Source organism: Misgurnus anguillicaudatus, chromosome 11 (assembly GCF_027580225.2).
Source record: "Misgurnus anguillicaudatus chromosome 11, ASM2758022v2, whole genome shotgun sequence".
NCBI classification, from domain to species: domain Eukaryota; kingdom Metazoa; phylum Chordata; class Actinopteri; order Cypriniformes; family Cobitidae; genus Misgurnus; species Misgurnus anguillicaudatus.
In genome coordinates, this window is record NC_073347.2 from 9200593 (window position 1) to 9222633 (window position 22041).

The window sequence follows — 22041 nt, forward strand, 5'->3', positions numbered from 1 at the left end:
TTGACATACCGTAACTTATAAAAACAAGTTAAAATTGTTTAACTTCATTTGTTAAAGGTGCCAAAGAAAGCATTGAAATAATATGTAAGGTTGTTTTTTTGATATTTACATAGAAGGTTTGTGGCTTTATTAAGTGTAAAAATTATCCAATAATGTTTTACATGTCCATTTACAACCTTAGGATTTTCCTTTAGAATTAAATGGTTTATTATTACCATATTTGGACGGGTCATGAATAATAATGTTGAGCTCTGCTCTGATTGGCTGTTACACAGAGCAGTTCAGTTTAGTAGCTCTGTGTGTGTAAACAGACCTTATATTTGAGACGGTTTCAGATAAAGATACAGATTTTGATGAATAATCAATTGTTTGGAGATTGTTAAAGGGATAGTTCGGTCAAAAATGATATTAAACCCGTGATTTACTCACCCCGAAGCCGTCCGAGATGCATATGTCCATCGTTTTTCAGACAAACACATTTTTACTTATTTTAGAAAATGTTTTAGACCTTTCAGTTAATCAAATGTGAAGTTATGGGGTCCACGTCCTTCAAGTCCAAAAAATGTGCATCTATCCTTCACAAAATAAATCCAAATGGCTCCAGGATGATAAACAAAGGTCTTCTGAGGGTAATCTGCACGGTTTTGTTGTAGAAATATCCACATTTAAAACTTTATAAACGAAAATAACTCCCTTCCTTTAATGCCACCATCTTAGTCGTTTCCGCATTCAGGATGAGAGCTTATGCAGTTTACGGAGGTTTCTCTGCTGCTTTGTGCCCCCGCCCTCTGAATTTGTCATACATCACTAAGAAAAGTGTGTACACTACGCTAATACTCTCTCCTGAATACAGAGGAGTATAAGATGGCGGCCCTACCGGAAGCTAGTTATTTTCGTTCATAAAGTTTTAAATGTGGATATTTCTACAACAACACCGCACGGATTGCCCTCAGAAGACCTTTGTTTGTCATCCTGGAGCCGTTTGGATTTCTTTGGGGGAGGATGTATGCACATTTTTTGGACTTGAAGGAGCTGGACCCCATAACTTTACTGTTTAGCAGCTGAAATATAAGACATTTTCTAAAATAACTGAAAATGTGTTTGTCTGAAAAATGATGGACATATGCATCTCGGACGGCTTCGGGGTGAGTAAATCATGGGTTTAATATCATTTTTGGCCAAACTATCCCTTTAATGGATGTTTCTCAGAAGTAAGTTTGTGTTTTTTTCAGTATGGACCTGCAAAACGTAACTGTAACATTCAGTTTAAATGTTAGCATATAGCATTAACTAGCATATAGAGCTAACTCAGCTGTCACAACTTTGTTTTTAGCATTGTAACAGCATTGTTTTTAATGTGTAATTTAATGCTGGGGCGTAGGCTACATCTAGACTGTAATGTCACAGTCAATGTTATGTTGATATTGGTCTGTTTTCCAGCGGTAGCCTACTTTGCATGCACAAGGTTTACATAAGGAAGAAACAATCGTGTTTGAGGCTTATGGTGTCATTACCATGTAACACTTATTATGCATGCCTAAATAAATACAGTTTAACATTCTACGGCACCTTTAAGTTAAAGTAGCGTAAAGTATATGTTGATTTCATATAATTTTTTACAGTGAAGAAAACAGTAAATCACAAGTATTTTGGGTCCAACCTGGACTTCGACTGCCATGGGTTATCCACTAGAGCAGTGGTTCTCAAACTTTTTCAGCGTGCGGCCCCCCTTGTGTATGGTGCATTCCTTTGCGGCCCCCCCAAAGAAAATTTGTGAAAAAGATAGTTCTAAAACTTAACATTTTAATAAAAAAACATACTGTATTAAATTATATAAAGTAGTGCTTTTGGTTAGTAGCCTTATTTTTTTACGTTTAATTACACAGAATTCATGATAAATTAATGTATTTTATAAAATGGCATAAAAACTGGGGCCCCCCTGGCACAATCTCGCGACACCCCTGGCCCCGGCCCCCAGTTTGAAAACCACTGCACTATAGTTAGATGATCACTATGTAGTTAACAGCAACTAGAAAACTTCTTCTCTGGTTTATATGTGGTAAGTTGATTAGCCTTAATGGTCATTATCAGTATACGTACAATCTGATAGGATATCATAATCATACTGTAAACAAAAGCCTGTGATTGGGTTACTGCAGCCTTAGTAAAAGATTGAGCTGGATGCTATCCCAGATTTATTACAGGGAGGGTGTAGCTGAATGTCATAAGATGATGTTTAACACGCATGCTTTACGACTCACAGTACAAGTAACTGAGAAACAAATCATCTGACAATATCACAGCCTGCGATTCTTTTTAAAACATGAAGTGAACTTTGGAGATGATCTCTGCTGTCAGCATGTTGGACGTATTAAAGTGAAGCTGCTTATTTGAAGCTGTGTGCTATACTGTATGGATTAGTTTAGGTTACATTTATTTCTACAGTAGCGCTTCAAGTTGGATCCTCTTGCGTGTCAGGAGGATAGAAATAAACAGTATAGCTGGGTGCTCTCTTTTAAATACAGTAGAAGAATGAAGAGATTCAGTCAAGTTGGACTTCATGGTCATGAGAACTTTGGGATTGAACTGACTGATGGAATCTCTAGTCAGGTGAGGATCCTCAATCTTTATTCAAACACATTTCTCATCATAACCTGTTTGAACCAGATGAAACCCCTAACCTTACCTGTATGGATGTAGCTTAACGCTGAACTATCTGTGGTTTGCTGTTGGTTTTACTGTATTGTGTCTTTGACTGTATAGTCAGTAAGGTCCATTATTGGTTCACCAGCTTCTATGGCATCAGATGTGGGCCGGTCAGTCGCCAACTTGGCATCCTACGCGAGAGGCCGGTGGAAACACGTCGCCCGAAAGTGTGCGAAGAAAAAACCTACAGGTACTCACACTGACAATCTCTGGTTTTGAAGAAAGTTGTTATTGTTTACATTTTATTGAGTACTTTGGCTGTACTATTACACAATAGTTGTATTGTAATATAGGCCTACTTTGATGTATACCATATTACTAAAATAAATACCATACTCCTATATAATGGTCTTTACTGTATAAGGTACTCAAAGAGCACCTATTGTCAGATTCACGATTTTACATTTCTTTTGGTGTGTAAGTGTGTATTAGTACATGTTAATAATATGCAAAAGTTACAAACCCCAAAGTCAACAATGACGCGCGTTATCATCTCCAACTTAAATCTCTTTTCTTGGACTACAACAAACACATGGATTGTAGGCATTATCATAATTCCTCTCGCTTCGGACTCACAGCCTGTAAGTTAACTCCTGTTAGCTTTGCATTGTGTGCGAATCTTTTAAACATGGTAAGGAGCGTCACATTTCTGGCTGACGTCAGAGGTATTCAGGCCAATCACAAGTACAGATTAGCTGGCCAATCAAGGACACAGAGATTTTCAAATCTGTGTATTTCAGGAAGAGAGTGAAATCTGGAGCTACAAAAATGTACGGTATATGGAAAATAATGTGTTTTTAACCATAAACTACGTAAACATATTGTATTATGCAAATAAACAAAATAACGTTGTTTTTAGTAATGAAATAGGTGCTCTTTAAAATTACTATCAAAACAAGATGATCTTGATATTACCAGGGATGCATGTTAAAAAAATGATGTGATGGTGTTATCGGTCTAAAAATGTACAAATACCATGGTATATACCCAAACACCATTGGTATTATTATGTTACCAAGTCCAACACCCATAAAAACACATTAAAATTAATATTTTGTTAGTAATACATCACTAAAATCAATTTTTCTTTAAGAGGAAAGTATTAGCAACAAATACAGAGGTCTGGCAATGGACGAAGATGCTATTGATGGACACGACAGCAAAAGCCAGCTCAATAAAAGATTACTGGATCATTTCCGAGCTCTTGCAACCAGCAACAAAGACACAGACGAGGTGACGCACCATGCAAGCCATGCATAGCTGTTGCTCCAACGTGGTGAACTTTGGTAGACGTGATGTCATATTTGTGAATATCACACTGAGATTTTGGCTGTTTCAGGTGGACCTTCAGTTTCTGAATGATGTCCTCACGAGTGGTGCCAGCCCCAACACAACAGATAAATACGGCCAAACAGCCCTGCATGAGGTTAATCTTTGACTTCTTACATAAGGCTTATGTGTTTATGGCACAAGTGCATTACGCAGGATCCGATATGCTTTGAGCTCAAATAAATAAAATGTTACGCTAATAGTTAATTTTTTTTAACGTTTTATGTTTACAATGCCAAGATTAGGTAGTGAAAAATTTCTCTTATGTAAAATAATTATTTCAATTTTGCTCACTCCATCTCAACATGCTTGTCAATGTAACGGCAAAATGAAACGGAAAGATGTAGAGTGTTGGAGGGGACTCAGATTGTCATACAGTATATGTACTTGGGGGGAGAAGTCCAAGGATGAAAGTTTGGGAACCACTGCATTATGAGATAGGCCTGTACATTTGTCAGACATGAATTGGTTCAGGCAATGCTTTGAATATTTAAATTGTGTTTGTTGTTAGATATCTCGAGCGTGGAATGTGGATGTGATGCGTTTTTTCCTGGAAAGAGGGGCAGATTTTCAAAGGGCGGATGGGTTTGGAGTTACACCCCTTCATGTAGCTGCTGCCCTGGATTATGAGGAGATGATGCAGTTCCTGTTAGAAAGAGGAGGTGTGCTTATGTGTTTTATATCCTCAGATAATTGTTCAAAACTATGTGCTATACAATTTTGAAACATGAGTAACGCTGTGTCTCTTCTATCTCACTGCAGCTGATATTGAAGCTCGCACATACCAAGACAATCAGACTCCACTACACTTTGCAGCTAAGAATGATGCTGTTGGAGCAGTCAGACTGTTGCTGCAGAACGGGGCTGACATAACTGTACAAGACTATAAAGGGAGAACACCACTACAGCTGGCAGCTAACTTTGGTAAAAGTCTATAAAATCAGACCTCATCTTCTTGTCCTCTAACGCTTACAGTTGGACAAATGTTATCAGTGTTGTAGCTTCTGCTTGGATGCTTGCATTCAGATATATCATGGGTTGTTTAATATACAGATCGAAGTGAGGCGGCGCGCTTGCTGCTGGGGTTTGGAGCAGATGCTGGGGTGCAGGACTCTGATGGTCAACTCTGTATCACTGCTATGATTGCTAAAATGACCTCTGTGGTGAGTGTTAAAAAAATGTCAAATACTAAACGGTGCTCACAGAATTTTGTCACAGAAAATTATGTTGCTTCGGTGGAGTTTTTTTCACTGTAAATGTGCTACTGCGCTGTAAAACCTAACATTAAACTTAACTCAAACCATTTAAGGAAATAGTTTTTTCTATTTTTAAACCATAGATGCATAAAATCCCATTTTATTTTATTGTAATGTTTGGAGGCCATGAAGGCTTTGAACCGGTTCACGGAACCAAAAAGAAAACCAGAAACTTTTCATGTTTTGTAAGGAACAGAAACTAAACCAGAAACTTAAATATATAAACTCAAAAATATATATGTTCCGTAACAGAATTGATTATTTAAAATAATGGTAACCGGCTAATACTGTTATTTTTTGTTCTTTGACAAGATTTTGACAGATCACGACCCAAGGTTCGGCTTGCATGCAATTCACGGATTAAAACCGAAATTTAAATAGGGTGAACGTTGATCATTTGCACGTGTTTCAAAGGCTTGCAAATGTAAACACTTAAGTAATTTTAAACAATTTAACCGCAAAAAGGCGCAAAAGTGAGCAATTTTCTGTACGCACAGACGCACATGCGGTTGAATGTGTCCGGTCCAAATCAAATGGGATTATCCCCATGTCCCCATTAAAGATCAGAACTCTTGATGTATAAACTTGAGAGAGAGTTGCGCTACTGAAAATACATTTGGCGAATAAAGCACTGAAAAACAATGTAATTTTCATGTGGAGTGTCTGTTTATGCTGCATCTTCTTGCCGAAACGCCGTTTGGAATTCGTCCTCTGTCTGTGTGTGTGTGTGTGTGTGCACGTGTTAAAGTGCATACACAGAGAGACGCGTTTCAAAAAGCAAGCAAACAATCTTTCTGTTCTTGACAGGACACATAAAAACAAAATGATCTCGAAATACCACAGTATTCTTTTTCTAATAAAAACATTTGTTTAAGTTGTTGTCTTAATTCATGTATAATGCTGAAACAAATGTAGGCATGTCGGACTCAGAATTACAGTTATGCCGCTTACATAATGTAGCACTTTTTAATGTCTGATGACAAGATAGAGACTAAGGAAAATTATGTAGACGTATCAAGTTTAATGTCCTAATGATCAGCCTACTTATATGTATGTCCCACAGCTGACGTGGAAGGTTATTAACCGGTTCGGGAACTTAATTTTTTCATTATACATTCAGGAACGTCAATTTTAGGGTTGAACCGAAAACCTGTAACATTAAAATACTGTTCGGAACTAACCAATTGGGGAAAAAATCTGGTTTAGAGGCCTGGAGGCCATTAAATGAAATTGATATAGAAATTCTGTACATTTTGAACTGGAACTCCATCCCCTTTTCGAATACACTAAATAGACTCCATAATGTTGAAAGCGCAGTTTTTATGGCTCCGTTTTATTTTAAATATTAACTCTTCCCCCGCCAGATTTTTTTCTTTTAAAAAGTTGCTAGTTAGCGCCTGCAGTTTTTATGATTTTCACAAAAGTTAAATGCCTTCAAGAAAATGTTTTTCTATAAATACATAAACATACAATATATCAAATGAAAGAACAGAACCTCTGCTTTTAAACAAATAAACAAAAATAAAAAATGGGAAAAATGAACTTTTCATCCTATCTTCATTTGTTCTCTTTTTATCACCTCTTAAATATGTGTAGGTTTCTTGAAAAATACAAAATTTTGAGCAAAAAGCTTAGATAATTGCATTTTTGTAAGTGATCAGATTCAGAATGATGTTAAAAACATTCATAGATTTTTAAATGTTTTTGAATCAATGGATGCTCCGTTGTTTTATAAGTTGAGCGCCACCTAGTGGATAATAGCAGTAATATATACTGCTGTAATAACTCATCAGGGAAGTGTCAGTGGCAGGGAAGCGTTTTCTGTTAAAGGAAAACATCACCGTTTTTTCAATATTTTACTATGTTCTTACCTCAACAAAAAAATGTGCCGATTTTTTAATCTGATAAAAAATGAGTGCTAAAAACCGTGCTCTTCCACCATACAATGTAGTTCTCATCTTTTATCCTCTTAAAAAATCGCAACATTTTATTTTGTGCCACCATACTTACTAGTGTAATTACTCATGTAACAGTCTTTAAATAGGGAAAACATGGAAGTGTTTGGTGGCTTCTAAATTCTTCCCTGTTTGGATCCTAAGGAATGAATGGGGCTAGGCTAAATGTTAACAGATTCACAATGCGCTGTACAAAAATTAAGTGCACGCATTGAAAAAAGATAGGTATGTATTAATTTGAGGTATGAACATAATAAAATATTGAAAAATGGTGGTGTTTTCCTTTAATTGACAAGACAACTCGCCAATGGCGGTGATAGAGTTAATAAACCTTAAACAGTCAACAGTACTGCAACTCTGATAAAGAGTAAAATGAATATATAGAGTACACTTCATTGCAATAGTCATGATGATAATGTTGATCTCAACAGGCTGATCTGGCCATGAGTCAGTTTCATGTGAAAGACAGAATGACCCGGAAGCAGTTCTACTACCTTCATCTCATAGAGCCACAGCCCATCAACATGAAAAACCCAAAACGTTCTGATCCATCCTCTCCGGTACAGTCTACATTTTATAAGGGAATGCAAAAAACATTTGTGTGAATATATAACCTTGATATCTTTAATGCTAACTGAGTAAGATGATGTCGCAGATTGAAATCAATATCAAACTTTGATGTTCCAAATCTCATTGGATTTCAGAATTTAGACTGAATTTTGCATTTTCTCATACCCAGATTTACTGTCTAGGTACCACAGTATGTGATGGTAATTTCATGGTACTTTGATATATATCATGGTATTGAATGTTTAACATAGTCTAATATACTGCGGTGTACTTATCATGGCACTATAAGTGAAAAAAATGAAAACATTGCTGTCATTACTTCCTCCCCCTTTTGTTATTTCAAAGGCCATTCCACCAAATCGGTGCCATTTGTAACTTGTCAAAATTTAAGTCGATTTTTTTTACACTAAATCTAATAACACACTTTTTACTTTTCAAAATGAGTATTTGTCAGTCTCAGATAACTTGTTTATTTTTTAACATGGTTTCTTAATGGAGGATGGAGGCATTTTGATAACAGGACTGAAAGTAACAGGAGTTGTTTAGCATAGGTTTAGCAAATACATGAAATATAGCTGCAGTAAATATGTGCTAATAGCATAAAGACACTTAGCAAATTCTAGTGATTTACCAAAATGTTTTATTTTAAGATTGACATTCACAGTCATTGCATCAATATCATAAAATATACAAAAAAGAAAATGAGAAAAGTGACTTTTTATCTTCACATGACCTTCAGAAGATCCAGATGATGTCACTTCCTCTTGAAAATGTGATCTGCGGGATATTCCTAAATTTTCAGAGGTGGGAACGTGTTGGGTAACAGGACTAAGGGAAATATAATCTGAAATATTATGACTTTTCAATGGTAAAAAATATTTAAAGCAAAAATGGGATATGGACCCACACAAAAATGCAAAAATTAGAATTATTTGCTTTATATTTAAAGGTAAAGTATAGAGATAGAAAGCAGGGACAGATAAAAAAAATTTTATTTTTCAGTGTTCCGTGTAGTTTTTATTAATGTTTTAAAATATTTTGTTTAAATTTGGTGTTAGATTAGCATGCAGGACACTTTGTTTAATAATAAAATGTATTTTATAGTTGCATTTTTATATAAATAATTACCTGGGGACAGAAACGGCACAGATTTGGTGGAATGACCCTCAAACCAATACACTTTTTATTCATGACACACAAAAAGGAGACATTTTTAAAGTTCTTTATGAATCTTCATACAGTTTACACTCTAAAAAAAAAATTAAAAGCAAACATTGGGTGAAATTATTAGGTTACAACAATAACCTACACTGTAAAAAATGCCTGTGAAATCTACAGTACTTAACTGTGTTCGTGCACAGCAAATAACTGTAATAAAGTTCACAGTGGATTACAGTGCATTCAGTGTGAAATCACAGTAGTGTTTTAAAACTGTAAAAATCACAGTAAAAAGGTATGTGCTGTAGAAAGTCACAGTGAATAAAATATCCTGCAAAGATTCACAGTAACCAGCAATGTAGAGACTCACAGTAACCAACATTGTACCGTAGAGACTCACAGTAACCAACATTGTACTGTAGAGACTCACAGGAGGGGTGAGCAGGGGCGAAAGTACAATTTTTCAGAAAAACTTTTTATTTTAAAAGATATATTTTAGACAGATATATTTTTGCTGTGATCGGTACTCAAGTGTGGACTATGAATTCCAGGTGAAATTTTGGCATTGTGGCCTTAGACTCTGTCAGCAGGGACGAAAGTAACACACAGGTGGCTCAAAAGTAACAAAACAGAACAAGATAGATTTTTGTGTTACACTTGTTTTTAGTAAATAAACATGACTATGATCTTGTTTATATGCATTTTCGGTAAAATTTTGGTTTCATCAAATGTTTCTAAAGCAACCTGACAGTACAAACTTGAATTGTTGAAAAAAACTAAAAATTTTAACATTTTGAACACAATAAAATTAAATCAAATTAAAAAATATACATTTTCAATATAATGCAACAGTATTGGCAGTGGGAGAAGAGTAACAAGTGTTCATCCCGACAGGAACTCCTGACATTTAAACCCAATTGACTTTTATTTTGAAAAACTCTGAGAAATCAAACTTCATGATGTGTTACAGCACATTTTACATTCTGCAAACTCATAAATGTATTTAAGTTCAGTCAACAACAATTTTTATTAGCAAGATGGTGATGTCTAATCTTATTCAGGATACACAAAATAAATTGAAGAAAATAATTTCTTCAATAATCTTTGTTGGGAAAACATTTTAAAGTATATTTGATTTTGTATTATTTTAAGTATTATGCTAGTAATGACAAATTAGATTAATTTTCTATTTCTTTAAAGGAGAAAGTTCACTATGATTATTGTTTTGTCTACAGTATGGTACACACAACATTCCATTTAATATGCTACCACACTGAAATAAATTGTAGGTTACACTTAATACTTATACAACTATAAATAACTTTTCAACTATGTCAACCAACTTTCACTAATTTGCAACTCTATTTCAACTAACTGTCCGTAGAGTATTAGTAGACTGTTAGGGTTAGGGAAGAGGTTAGGGTTAGTGGAATAAGTTGACATGCACCTGCAAAGATACTTATAGTCAGTTGAATGTCTGTTGAGGGATCATCACAATAAAGTGTTAGTAGATATTAAGCAGACAGTCTACTAATACTGTAAAGATTGGTAGGATAAGTAGTTGCAAAGTTACTTATAATTTGTAAAATGTCTAAAGTGGACTATCGAAATAAAGTGTTACCAAATTGTATAGGCTGACTCGTCATGTTGCTTTGAGTATGATTGGTTAATATGACTGTCATTCAGTAAACTGGCCAATGACTGCTGTGTGAGCACTGGTTTAGTTTGAACAAAATGAGGGTGCATCCCAATTCAGCGTCTGGATCCTTTTAAGGCCGCGGACTTTGAAGGCAAGGCTCAATATTTAAAGGCAGCAGCCTCTAAATGCCACGAAGTGAACTGAAATGAGACGGTCTAGCCTACGGGTGCATCACTTGCTTTTCCCGCCCCCTACGATTGTCACCGGGACACAAAAGCTGAGACGTATCAGACTTTTAAAAATAAATATGGTGGCAGATTTTTTTATTTCAGAAAATATAACACATTGATGCAGTTTAAACTATCCAACAGTTTGTAAAATTCACCAACCTTAGAAATATACAAAAGCAAAATGCAACACACAACATTGCAGCAATAATATTAATTTACATCACTAAAACATCATTTATAACAGTAAAACAGACACAAGGACCTTTAATTAGCAAAATATACACTTCATATTGAATTTTGGGATAGCCAAGGCTGTGAAGGATACATCTATGGATCCTCGGTAGGGCTGTAACGATTTATCGAGCAAATGCGTGTTTTCTCAATTAATTAATTTGCATGAATTATGGTGAAATGCCGCCACATCCAAAAGCCAGGGGGCGCTCTCGTGCAGAAACCTCCTTTGTGCCACAGAAGAAGTAGGCTAGCATAGCAAACGCTTTTCCAGGAAATGTCTACAGGAATATTTATATTGCTGTTCTTCAAATTGTTTCAGGTATTTTCATGATAATAAAGAATATTTTCAATGATTTTGTTTAACGAGCGTTGCTTTTTAAAATGCACGTTATAAACGACTCCGATTCATAATGATTTTAGATTGATAAGGACTTCTGACTGACCAAAACGCCATAGTACACACACAAGCTGTGCATGACACACAGAATCGCGATGCAGCAATGCATAATCAGGCAGGTCTTTTTAATGGGACAAGCTATACATCGTTACAGCCCTAACTCGGTTTCAGGGGGGAAAAGGCCACAGTAAGAGGCTTTTATATAAAGGAGCCTTCGAATTGTGACAGCCTTTGATGTCTTTTGCCTTCAGATACGGCCTTGGAAGGCCACAGGCCCTGAATTGGGATGCACCCAGTATGTCTGTTTAAGTGCCACACACAAGTACAGTTTTAAAAGTGTTGATTGTAGCTGTTTTTTATCTGTCTTTTTCTTGTACGAACCTAACATAAGTGTTTATGTTCTTAATTATGAAAAACAATCTAAAATATTTAATTTTAGAGAAAATACACATGGTAGGCTAATAGATACTTTAAACAGTATTACACTGAAATCATCTTACTGGCCATATGCTGGTGAGACATGAAAACACAAGTGAAGTGTGTATAAATAACGTAATAAATAATTTTGTTCACATATATGATACATATGATATAGGAAAAGGTCCATTGTTTGGATAACTAGTCCACTCAAAGCTGATATTATTTCGTACTTAAAAGTCAATACAGGCACGTTTAATGTAAATTAAACAATAATGTGTTTAAGCATGTTGAATAGAATTAAAACATAAATTCTAACTTTTAGTAAATCTTGTAAATATGTTTATTCATACTGTAGGATCCAGTAGATTACTAGCAATTTAAATGAAAATAACTTTTCAATCTCTTAACATTGTCTGTTGTGGTACTGTATGGTTTCACTGACCTTTTTGGGCATGTTTTAATGTTACTTATACACTGTAAAATTAGGATTCTGAATTAAGAATCATTTTTAGAATCAATGGTTGTGTTGTGCACTGTCTAGAACTATTCATTTTGGAGTGAAAATATTGTAGACATAAATTTGTTTTGCATTTCAGTTATTATACTTCACAGTAATATTGTGTTTAATAAGAATTGGAGGAAACTTACAGTTTACTTGCAGTGTACTTTTGATTGATAATTAATCATTTTGTTTTATTTACAGATTGTCCTGTATATCTACAAACTGAATTATATTTAGTTATTTTTAGATTGTAACAAAAGTTTAAGATGTTTTAAGATGCATTTCTTGGGAATTCATCCTTTTTCATCCAAATTAAAATGTTATTTTACAAATGTTAGCATGCATTTATTGAATGTATTTGATTGTAAAAAAAATAAATTTAGTAAATATCTGTGAAACAGTAGCATTTTCCCTCAAATCAGAAAAGTATTGCATTGTTTTGTAATTTAGCATATTTAAATTAGATTATTGACGTTGTGACGTGATCACACAAGATACATGTTTTACCACTCATTATATTGTGAGTTATGTATATTTCAGTTTAAATTAGTTTTACATGTTTTCTTAGCCATTTTATCCTTTTGCTATTTTATGTGTGTATGTCTTTTATTTTGCCTCGTCTGCCTGTCATATGAGGGGTCACATGACATGGAACTTTGTATAAAAGGAAGGAGCAGGAGCACATGGTTAGCTGATGCTATAGCTAAAACAAGCGGTTGCTGGTGTGTGGAGTTTGTGTATTTGGGCTTACCTTTCCAGTTATGTTTTATGGACTTTGGATATCACTTTCTTGGATTTTATATACACCGTGGAAACTTTGCACATTTGGACTTTTAACACGCTTGGACTTTTATATTGTTTTAGATTTGTTTTTTGTATTTCCTTCATTTAACAGTCTTGAGTTTTTAAATAATTGTAACTAAACCTTTAAGGCTGACCATTACAACTTTATTTTAACATTGATGAATGTTTACAGAAAATAACTAACCAATCAAATGCTGTAGGGAAAACCACAATGAACTATATTAAAAATATATAATCTCTGCTTAGTTACTTGTCAATGACTGCCAGTAAATTACTGTGGAAAAAAATCACAGTAGTACCTGGCAGCCATTGACAATAGTAACTTACTGTAGAAAAGAAATCACAGTAGTTAACTGGCAGCCATTGACAAGTAACTTACTGTGGAAAAGAAATCACAGTATTTAACTGGCAGCCATTGACAAGTAACTTACAGTACGGCAAAATCACAGTATTTAACTGGCAGCAATTGACAAGTAACTCACTATAGAAAAAAACACAGTAGTTAACTGGCAGCAATTGACAAGTAACTTACTATAGAAAAAAAACACAGTATTTAACTGGCAGCAATTGACAAGTAACTTACTATAGAAAAAAAACACAGTAGTTAACTGGCAGCAATTGACAAGTAACTTACTATAGAAAAAAACACAGTAGATAACTGGCAGCAATTGACAAGTAACTTACTGTGCTTTTTCTAAAGTAAGTTACTTGTCAATTGCTGCCAGTTAATTACTGTGAATTTCACAATATGTTTTTTACAGTGTAGCATTTTTCAAAGTCTATAGACCGTTTCAGCAGTAACAACATAAACAAGCGGCTGTCGCGGTCCGCACGTAACTTCCGGTAAACTCCGCTAAGAATAAATAACAACAAAGTTCTTTAAACGTAGTTTATTTATATAACAAAAAAAAAAACAGCACATAGATTACCTGGGAAACCAAAACATTTGTTCTTTTCGACGAGGCATTTGTAAGAAATCAGTTTAGCACAGTCATTGCAGACCATTAAAAAAACGAAACCGGAAGTAAGGTTCGGATCCAGACGATGAAACCGTCTATAACAGTGGGTCTCAATTCCAGTCCTCGGCCCCCCTCCCAGAATGTTTTAGATGTCTCCTTATCTGGGATGTTCTGGGAGTGGCTCAAGGACTGGGATTGAGAACCGGTCTATACAAACAACATTTTTGTGTCACCATTTTTAAATCTGAAAACAAATTTATTTTCATACTGAAATTTCTATCTGTTCCTTACATAAAGCTGTCTTATGGCTGGCTATACTGTATGTATGTGGCCATATGGCTAAAGATATAGTGCAAAACTATCCCCTGCATAAAAAGTATTGAAAATGATTTCTTCAATAAACAAACACAACATATAGAGATTTGTCATGACATGAGGGTGGTGAGTAAATAATGACAGATTATTGTCATTAGAAGTGAAATCATTATTAAACATTTGTTTCCACCTGAGTGCTGCTGAATTGAATCTGTTTTCACAGTTGGAGTTAATTGTCAGTCAGGGTAAACTGGATCTCATCATGCATCCTGTGGTGCTAAAACTCATCAATGTCAAATGGAAGTTGTATGGCAGGTAAACGTCCAGAGCTGAATTAATAAACAAAAACAAGACACCAGCAGAAGTCAACATCAGATTTGTGTTTCTCTACAGAACAGGTGCCTGGATACTCTTGCTTCTCAACTTCCTATTTATTGTCTCCTGGACGACAGTCGCCATATCTGTGTCAGGAAGTCCAGAAGAAGGAGATCGCTATATTCTTCCTCGGGTAAGACAAAAAAAAGTAGCTGGATCATTTTGGGACTTTTTTCTTTTACTTTACAACATGCGGCCACTCTCATATTGTAAAGGATGAAAATTTTCAACATGTATGAATTTCCAGTTCACACAGATACTGCATCTGTCCTAATCTGTTTGCTTACGATCAGCACATTTACTGCTCTGTATAGGACTGGTGGCGTGTTTTGTTGGTGGTTTTGGCACTTGTGCTGACGATGATCGAGGTGTACAGGGAACTGATGGAGATTGTACGATCACAAAGGAAACTCAAACACTGGCAGTGCTGGGCTGTACAGAAAGTCAATGATGACCTGAGCTGCTCTCATCCTATGTGGCCTGAGGTATCACGACTAGTCCATTCATACACTCAGTTACACTGGGTTATTTTCAACCTAGTGTCAAAACACAAATAGACAAACCCAACCGTTGGGTTAAATTAACCTAGAAAATGTGTAAATTTGACCCAGCATTGTGTAAAAATAACCCAGCATTTTGGGTTCGCTGGGTTGGGTTCGTTGCTTTTTCACCCAACTCTGGGATGATAGTAACACAGCATTTATTAAAGGTGCAGTGTGTAATTTTTGGAAGGATCTCTTATAACAATATACAAAACTATATTATCAGGGGTGTATAAAGACCTTTCATAATGAACCATTATGTGTTTATTACCTTAGAATGAGACCTCTACATACATCGTATTGTGCCGCCATTTTTCTACAGAGGCCCTAAACGGACACATTTTTTTACTAAGTTGTCTCCGACGATGACATGTTTGTCCGGTGGCAGCTACCGTAGCTTCTCTGTGTGTTTCAAAAGCGAGGGGTGAGCAGTGGATTAAGCCGTTGGTTACAATTTGCAACCTCACCACTAGATGCCGCTAAAATTTACACACTGCACCTTTAAAGTGTAAGTCTGAGAAAAATGAAAGATGAACTGAAATTATTCGTAATCTGCACCATGCCACATATTGTTAATACAATAAAAACTTATTTTGAAACATGAACATCCCTTTAAAACTTATATGATAATATATTGTTGTTTCTCAAAATAATATACTAAACAATATCTACTATATAATAACAATATACTAATCTTTTATTTTAATACAGGAGCGCATTTACTTAGAAGGACAAATTAAGTTTATTCGAAACCTGAAAGGCACCTACTCTCAGGACCCCTGGTAATATACTCAAAATAAAAGAGTGAGTATTGTGAATACTACAGTACATGACTAAATCTGGTAATATGTCCCATGCAGGAATATCTTTGACTGGCTTGTGTATGTGTTGTTACTGGCAGTCCTGGGCATCCACTTTGCAGATGTATATCTGAAGTCTAAGGCGCTTCGACAGAGCAGTCTTCGGCTGTTTGCCGTCTCCATTATTTTTCTCTGGTTGAGGCTGATGAAGCAGGTCCGAGCCTTCAGGTAACACCAGTTCTTTTGTAGGGACACCTGGCCAATATCGGTTACCATAGATACATATGATGCAAACCAATGACCCCTGGTATAATGACAACACACCGTAAATGTCCTAACTGCTTCGACACACATAATCTACCCAAAATGCCTGAAGCCAAACGCTACCACCTGGTCAGTGGCCCAGATAACAATACTTCTGTCTGTGGTTTCACTGAGACACCACAGGTGGCCTCTTTTCGTCACCATGGTAACATATGGTAAATGTATGTTAAACACAAGGAAGCGGGGGTTTGTACAATACTTCTAATATGGAGGAATATCAGTATGGTTTCAAGCTTTATTGCTAAATGTGGGGACATACAAGAGAAACTAATGTTGTGCCTCACATGACCATGGTGCTAAATATTTAACATATACTATATATATATACTCCCTAGTTGTCACTGATGTAAAAAAGTACACCTCATTTTAGTACATCTAAGTTACTTCTGGCACCAAATGTATACATATCTGTACCTAAATTGTACATATAGGGCATTTTTGTAGGGTACTGTCCCGATGACAGTTTGGGACTGCTTTGCTATTTTCCTCACTGTTTTAAATTGCTTTGGATTAAAGCATTTGCTAAATACCTAAATTTATATATTTAATCTAGGGCTATGGGTCCCTTTATCGTTATGCTGGGAAAGATCGCGGGAGATGTGCTGCGTTTCCTTTTTTTGTATATCGAGATCTACATCCCATATGCATGTGCTTTCTGGATCATATTTGGAGGTACCATCACAAAGACTTTTATAGTTTTGTTATTTAAAGACATGAGAAATAAGCCTTCATTTACTGCTCTTAGGTTTAGCTGTCGTGCCAAGTATGGAGACGGTCCCTCAGCTTCTCTACAGCCTGTACCGTATTACTCTTGTGGATGAATATGAGTTTGATGCTATGTTGGGTGTGGATGCAGTCATGGCTTACCTGCTCTGTGGATCATTTCTGGCCCTGTCGGCTATTCTGTGTGTCAATCTGCTAATAGCTCTTCTTTCTGACACTTTTCAAAGGTAAATACAGAGACACATTTATCTACATGCCTTTATGGTGACACTTTTTAATTTTCATTCAGTCATTATGTACTTACCCTTACTTTACTTCAAAAAGGAAACAACTTGAGGTTTAGTTAATAATTAATGATTTTTCAGTTTTGGGTGTTTTTTTTAACTATGTCATCCCTGGACATCTGTGCTTTTAGGGTGTATGACAACGCATTGGCCAATGCAGTGATGCAACAAGCAGCTATCATTTTGCAGATAGAAGAATCTATGCCTTTTCTGAGACGTTGCTATGACAACAAGTACATCCACCGCTGTTGTGCCCCGCTTGGTGAATACTATGATGATGATGTCACCACCGACCCAGAACACCACGCTGAGATGAAGAAACTTACAGAACAGATCAAGGTGTCTAAAGTCATAGTATATTTCCCATCTCTCATCCTACAGTAGATGTACATTTGAATTGAAGTATTGCATGTGTTTCTAAAAACTTTGCATACTTTGCAGGATACTTTAGATGAATACCTGGACATCCAAAAACAGACAACATTTCATTTAACCAGAGAAGAAGCCACAAGGTTGGTTGATAAAGCTCCTTAAACTGCAGACCTCTTGGATTATGTTTTTTATTCATGTTACGATGTATAATCTGTATGTGATGCACTTTCTTACAGAGGGAGAGAAGACACACATCCACAGGATGAAGAGCATCTTCAATCTCTTCACAGACTTGAGAGAGATCAGCAGAAGCACAGTCAGGACCTGAGCGAGCTGAAGTCTGAAGTGAAGGAACTTCACAGGTTGCTGCTCCAGCTGATACAGGCCAAGACAAAATCGTGTTAAAGACTGATACACATATACGGTAGTGTTGTTCAGACAGACCACACTGAACATCTGGGATGAAATGACAGTATTTTTTATACTTTCAATGCACACAAGATGATTTCTGGGACCTTCTTGAACCATTGTATAAAATGGGATAAGATGGATCGTTAGGTTCTGGAGTCCATGCCAACTTGAGTTCATACTGTCATTTAAAGATGCAGTGTGTACATTTTTGAAGGATCTCTTTGCAGAAATGCAATATAATAGACATAACTATATTATCGGTGGTGTATAAAGACCTTACACATAATAAACCGTTATGTTTTTATGACTTTAGAATGAGACGTTTTTACCTACATACACCGAGGGTCTCCTCACATGGAAGTCGCCGTCATGTTTCTATAGTAGCCATAAACGGAAAACTGCTCTACAGAGCACATTTGGTCACTACTTTGTCTCAGACGACATGGTTGTGTGACTGGCGGCTACCATAGCTTCTCTATGCGTTTCGAAAAGGAGGGGTGAGCTGTGGACTGAGCTGTTGGTTGCAATTGACAACCTCACCGCTGCTAAAATCCTTTAACGCAAAAGGTGTCTATACAAAAAAAAATGCAATTAGGCATGGGCTGGTTACCGTTTTTTTTAACCGAGGTTTTAAACAGTCAAGATTTTTGAAACCACTAAAATGTTCTGTGATACCGTCTCCAAGGTATGAGCTGTGTTTATACAAAATTCATTAAATCATTAAGTCATGTGATTGATTTGATGTTTACATTTAATATACATTATGAAAATATTATATATTTTTTAAAAGCATATTTTAAGGCTTTATTTTTATCTGGCATTTGAAAATAACACATTTTAGTGTTGCAATGGCAATACCGCCACACTGTGAAACCGTGGTATTTTTGCTAAGGTTATCATACCACCAGAATCTTATACCGGCCCATGCCTAATTGCAATAGGTTAATTCTATAAAAAAATATTTTACTAAAATCAATATGTTGATAAAGAAACGTTATTACATGCAAAAAATGCATTAAAAATTGTTGCACTTTATAATAAAGCAAATGTACAAAAGGTTGTAAGTGCATTTTTGTAAGCACATACAGTATATATTTTGTTTGTAGTTATGTGTGGGTTTACAGTAAGTAATGTGTTTAGTGTTTAACAACTAGTGGTGATGGCTAGAAACCCTTGGGGACAAAGCAACCTGCAGTGGACAGAAAAACTGGCCCATGAAGTCAATGCTAAATTTGAGCCTTATTTTGCAACACAAAATTTTTCTAAGTGATCTATGGTCTTTGACCATGACAAAACTCTCATATAGCATTTCGTTTACACAATAGAGGGTATGCACGTGACGTCACCTTCAGCGAAAGTGACTGAGTGGCAAAAAGTCTAAACGCCCAAATTAGCATAGCGTGAAACGCGTCTAAAATGGGAAAAGTAGTTGTGTGATCGACTGTGCTAACAGATTCAACAAAAATTTAGAGTTTAGACTAAGGTAAAATTCCTATAAAAACTACACCAATGAATACTCTTATTCTGTGTAATTGCCAAGTTTTGTCAGCGAATCTTCATTAAAAAACATCCATTATGATGAGACTTGTGTTCTTCAAAGGTGGGATGGTTTAAGTGTTAGACAAGACAAACATATATGTCAGGAAAAGCAATGTCTGGCCATATGCCAATGTCCACAGCCTACTGGTTGTTTGGCAAGTTTTTAGGGTCTCTGTTAAGGTCAACTAAATTCAATTTAAGTAGATGATAGTTTTACTGGCGTTTTTGCAGCAGCCGCTATGAGAAACAGCCATTTGTTGAATGTTTGCCACTCAACAAGGCGAGCTCCGGCATGGTCACATGGAAAAGTGATGTCATTGCATACCCTCTATACAAATCTTTAAATAAGTTTACATAGCAATTAATATTGCTGTTTTCCCAACTTGCAAGTTATGCATTGTACCATGTTTACAATATGTGCTTGCGGCTGTGCGCAGTTCCTTATAAAGGAACAGTTTACCTAATATTACAATTTTGTTATTATTTAGTCAGGTGGTTGTCAAACTGGGGGCGCCAGATGATGCCAGGAGGCCCCAGTAGGCCTATCATGTCATTTTATGAAATGTACTGTATTAATTAATTATAAATTCTGTGTAATCCTCAGAATTTTTTTGTTGTTTAATTAAAATTATAAGATTGTTTTTGTCATGATTTTTTTTTTGTGGGGTGTGCAAAGGGGATGCACCCTATACTGGGGCCATCTGAAAATCAATGAAGTTAATTTCAAGTTATTGCGTAAATAAGCTGTCTGCTCAACAATGTTGGATCTTTCCTCTTACAATGGAGTACTGTTTTGATCAATTTATAACTGATAAACTTATAAAAAATAATAAAATAATAATAATAAATAATTTAAAAAATAATAATAAAAGTCATCCCAGTTTAAAACCGTATGGCTGACCACAGTGATAACATTTCTTTGTAAAACTGAAATCAAATGTGTGTAGAAAAGTTTATTTTTTCTAAAGTTGGTTTTGTTCTGTTTTACATTGTGTGTATTGCATTAATATTGAATATTGTTGTCAACATTACTAGCACCTAAAATGTATTTTTATTATTCATATTATTTTAATCATTGTATTGATTTGTTTAGTTTATGTATGTGTACATGTGCTTTGATATTATCTTATGCAAAACGAGCAGCCTGATGTCTTTGAACTCTTTGACTTTCTTCTTTCTGTGGCGTTTTATTGTACCCTACTAAAATAAATTTGGCAGAGTCGCATATCTGGCCAAAAACATGTGAGAGGGAGTGGCCTGTCACCATGACAACGACAGGACACTTTTCCATTAGTCAGCTGAAAAGTTTTTCTGCTCGCAGGCGGAAGTGGGGCGAGCGGCTGATTTCCGCTTCCCTCTCCGCTGCTGTTGCTGCTTCTGCTGGCCACTGACTGAAGTAAAGATGGCGGCGGCCGAGACAGATAGTGAAGTACCCTGCGCTCGGTGTAGCGATTTCCTTAATTTCTCAGCAAAGGACACGGCTGCGGTAGGCGACAGTTTTATAAACGTTATCAAAAGCGTCTCTTCTAATGAACAATATATAGTTGGGAGTTAATATCTTTGCGGGCGCGGTGATTTTAGTGTTTTTCTCGCTCCTTCAGTTCGGGTTGTTTTGCTCATCTCTTTGCTCTTGCTAACGCGCTAACAGCTAACCAGTGATGTGTTAACACCTCAAGCTCCACGACACACACCTGACACTCGATTTACATACTTATTTCTATAATATAACACCGAGATATATTAAAGTGCTTCTGTAACGGGTTATTTTTCGCATCTGAGTTTTAGCTTAGACAAAATTTGCTTTTTAAAGATTTGTTGGTTTTGAAAAGCCTGCGGTAAAAACAACACTAACGTTAGCTGCTTTGTTCATCATCTCTTGTTAAGCAGGTGTTCACTCAGATATTGAGGTAGTTATTCTGGTTACATGGACAGCTTCCTTGGCAAACAATACAAATCGATTCTGACAAGCAGATTGTCAGGTTGAACTGGGAAATTGTGTAATAAAATCACAATCTCAGCTGCGTATTGTTTTGAAGTTATTTCTGGTTTCTCATGGCTAAGGAGAATTTGACACCATTATGTCTGTAATTTAACCATTACTGTGGTTTACAACCCATGAAATTATTTATACATTAGTTATGTATTTTTGTTTTTATTCAAGCGCTGTTGGTTTGCAAACTACACCTTAAATACATGA

The 22041-nt window shown here is 35.8% G+C and overlaps 2 protein-coding genes across 7 annotated transcripts in view; both read left to right on the plus strand.

The window, feature by feature from the left end:
• Positions 1 to 1999: 1999 nt before the first annotated feature.
• Positions 2000 to 20945, plus strand: LOC129416542 (transient receptor potential cation channel subfamily A member 1). 2 transcript variants are annotated; one of them, XM_055170869.2, is made up of 18 exons: positions 2000 to 2610; positions 2764 to 2896; positions 3800 to 3939; positions 4046 to 4132; positions 4547 to 4697; positions 4798 to 4959; positions 5089 to 5198; positions 7678 to 7806; positions 14698 to 14789; positions 14868 to 14982; positions 15164 to 15334; positions 16103 to 16173; positions 16252 to 16419; positions 17069 to 17187; positions 17261 to 17465; positions 17654 to 17861; positions 17964 to 18034; positions 18131 to 20945. In XM_055170869.2, exons 1-18 carry the CDS (start codon positions 2533 to 2535, stop codon positions 18297 to 18299), a joined length of 2379 nt encoding a protein of 792 aa, XP_055026844.1. In that variant the 5' UTR covers positions 2000 to 2532; the 3' UTR covers positions 18300 to 20945. The 2 variants fall into 2 exon arrangements, with proteins under 2 accessions (XP_055026844.1, XP_055026845.1); XM_055170870.2 differs by having other exon boundaries at positions 2792 to 2896.
• Positions 20946 to 21157: 212 nt separating this feature from the next.
• The window catches only part of ubr2 (ubiquitin protein ligase E3 component n-recognin 2), a 36600-nt gene continuing 35716 nt past the window's right edge, over positions 21158 to 22041 (plus strand). For 3 of the 5 annotated variants that reach the window (XM_055170865.2, XM_055170868.2, XM_055170864.2), the window contains exon 1: positions 21158 to 21330. In XM_055170865.2, the coding sequence (XP_055026840.2) occupies positions 21247 to 21330 (84 nt within the window). In that variant the 5' untranslated portion in view covers positions 21158 to 21246. The remainder of the gene's footprint in view (positions 21331 to 22041) is intronic. The other 2 variants (XM_055170867.2, XM_055170866.2) reach the window with 1 other exon arrangement.